Source organism: Trachymyrmex septentrionalis, unplaced genomic scaffold (genome assembly GCF_001594115.1).
Source record: "Trachymyrmex septentrionalis isolate Tsep2-gDNA-1 unplaced genomic scaffold, Tsep1.0 scaffold108, whole genome shotgun sequence".
Lineage (NCBI taxonomy): Eukaryota > Metazoa > Arthropoda > Insecta > Hymenoptera > Formicidae > Trachymyrmex > Trachymyrmex septentrionalis.
The window spans coordinates 690971-693414 of NW_017304207.1; the positions used below are offsets into that span (position 1 = coordinate 690971).

Genomic DNA, 2444 nt, shown 5'->3' on the forward strand with positions numbered 1-2444 from the left:
CTGCATAATTAATAAAGCATTGACAAACATGCTTATGCGTTTGTCATTGCTAGATGGCTTACAAAATAATAGTGTGAAAATTGCTTCTTGCTTATCTGTTTTCTATTCTTTGCAATTCGCACCTTGTGATTCTTTCTAATTAATTATCTCATCTCTATAATCTCGTCATTATGGACATGCGAAGAATGTCGAATTGGAATGTGCTGAGCGTGGAGGCTGCGTTGCAACAACTGAACGTCTTCGAGGGAGATGGTTCCGAAAAGATAATAAGGCGTCCTAATACGGTAAGCGAATTTATTTTTGCTACATCAATGATCTGTCTTGTTCATCTGGAAAAGAGAAAAAGAACCTATGAAATTGTTGCATCTTTTAAACTTCATGAAATCGGAAATAATTTAGAATTAATTCAATTTAAATAATTGAAGGTTATGAATTTTTATTTTACGCTTACTCGAGGCTGCAGATTGCAAACACACGTAAATAAACAGTTTTATTGAAATATGTAATAATTAATTAATAAATAATACAGCTACACTAAAAAAAATTTTTAGTTAAAAATGAATAAATCAGAAAATTCTAATCACATCAATATTCTGCTAAAATTATAATAGATTTAACCAGAAAACTCTGATTTGAACATTATTTACTATTTTTAATCTGAATCCTGAGAATTAAAGAGACTCGTTTTTCAGTATAAATACACATCTGAAAATAATTTTGTTGGACCATAAAAATAATTACATACATAACAATTTCAAATATAATGAGCGATGCTAAAAAATTTTGACATTCTAGTAACCAGTTTGAGCGTCCTACATAATTATTTGATGGTATAATAAAATTATTTTCAAATCTGTACCTCTGTTAAATTTTTAGATATAATACAGCAAAACTTTCTTTTCTTCTCTTTAGTTTCTTTTTTTCTCAATAGAATACAATTCCCATTCTACTAAGGTGGGTTATAGTATCATACAACACAATAGCATATAAAACGGACTAAAAGATCCAGTGATCTGCCTTCTCGGAAAAAAATCCCATTTATTTAAATCTTTTTTAATGTGATTATGTCCAATGGTTACTGCAATTTTGCAGAAATAAAGAGAATGAAGGGTTTGGTATCGATAGCAAAACCATCCGTTCCATGCACAGATCTAAAAATAATTATGTTGAACTATCAAAATAATTATGTAAGAAACTCAAGCTTGATAAATAATGCTGTAAAAAGTTTTGACATTCTAGCAACCAGCTCGAACGTTCTACATAATTATTTTGATCCAACAAAAGGCTTCATCTTTATCGAAAAATTCTCTAAATTGATACATGAACAATAAATTGAAGTGAAAGATTATATATATATTTATGTTTGAACTTATTCCATCGGTATGCATCAGTTCAGAAAGTCCTTCGATAAAGAATAGATAGAAAATTATCTTCAGATCTGCATCTAGCTACATTTTTAAATATTACAACAAAATCCTTTCCATGTATAGATCCGAAAATAATTACGTTCAATCACCAAAATAATTATATAGGAAACACAAGCGTGATGAGCTGCAAAAAATGTTAACATTGTAGCAATCATTTTACATAATTATTTTGACAGTCCAACATAATTACTTTAATGTCGTATATATCTCTATGTAGTTAAATTTCTAAATATTTCAATAAAATTATTTTTTCCATGTATGCATGACATACAAATCTTTTTTTATTTTCCGCGAAAATCATCCATGATCTGGCAAACTGATTTAGCCGAATGAGAGGAAATTTCACGACGTCTAAATCGGCGATTGCTCACATTTCTTTTCCACGTAGCAAGCTGTCACTTCAATGCCGTCGAGGAATGTCAATAGGTCTTCCCATTCTGGCCTGATGCCTACCTGCCTGTTTGCTTGCCTTTATTTATAACTAATTAACTCAGTCGCAACTGCTGACTCTCTTATAACGGTCAAACGCCGATCCGCTCGACTAGTCGGGATCGATTTTCGGTTCTCTCGTATGAACCATCGGTGCATTTTACGCGAGGAACTCAAACGTACTCAAATTTGGTTTTAGTTATATTCATAGAGTTTTCGTTCAGTAAAATTATTTGTTTTAACAATGACTACTTGGACGCAATTAGCCGTGGAGCACGTCAGCGCAATATCCAAGGAAGAATTTAGCAAGACTCGTCGAGGAAAACTGACGGTAATTTTGATCATTTGAATCCGATCAAAAATCATCATACGATCAAAAAAAGCGACATAAATATAACATTAAATCATAAATATTTCGTAATACCTATTTTAAAAAATAGCTATAAATTTTCCCCTTCGCTTTCATGACAAAAATGTTATCACTTTTATGCATGATCTCTTTCCCTCTTTCTCTCTCTCTTTTTTTACACAAAAATATTTTGTAGTAATACGTCCTAAAATTATAAATTTTTTATTATATAAATATGT

General features: G+C 30.8%; 1 protein-coding gene across 3 annotated transcripts in view; it reads left to right on the top strand.

Annotated features, from left to right (window-relative positions):
- LOC108748002 (uncharacterized F-box/LRR-repeat protein C02F5.7) overlaps positions 1-2444 on the top strand; it is a 17755-nt gene that overhangs the window by 600 nt on the left and 14711 nt on the right. Inside the window, exon 2 of one of the 3 annotated variants that reach the window (XM_018485956.1) lies at positions 185-284. In XM_018485956.1, coding sequence (XP_018341458.1) covers positions 185-284 — 100 coding nt within the window. Of the gene's footprint in view, positions 1-38; positions 285-1940; positions 2188-2444 lie in introns of those variants that run through there. The other 2 variants (XM_018485949.1, XM_018485972.1) reach the window with 2 other exon arrangements.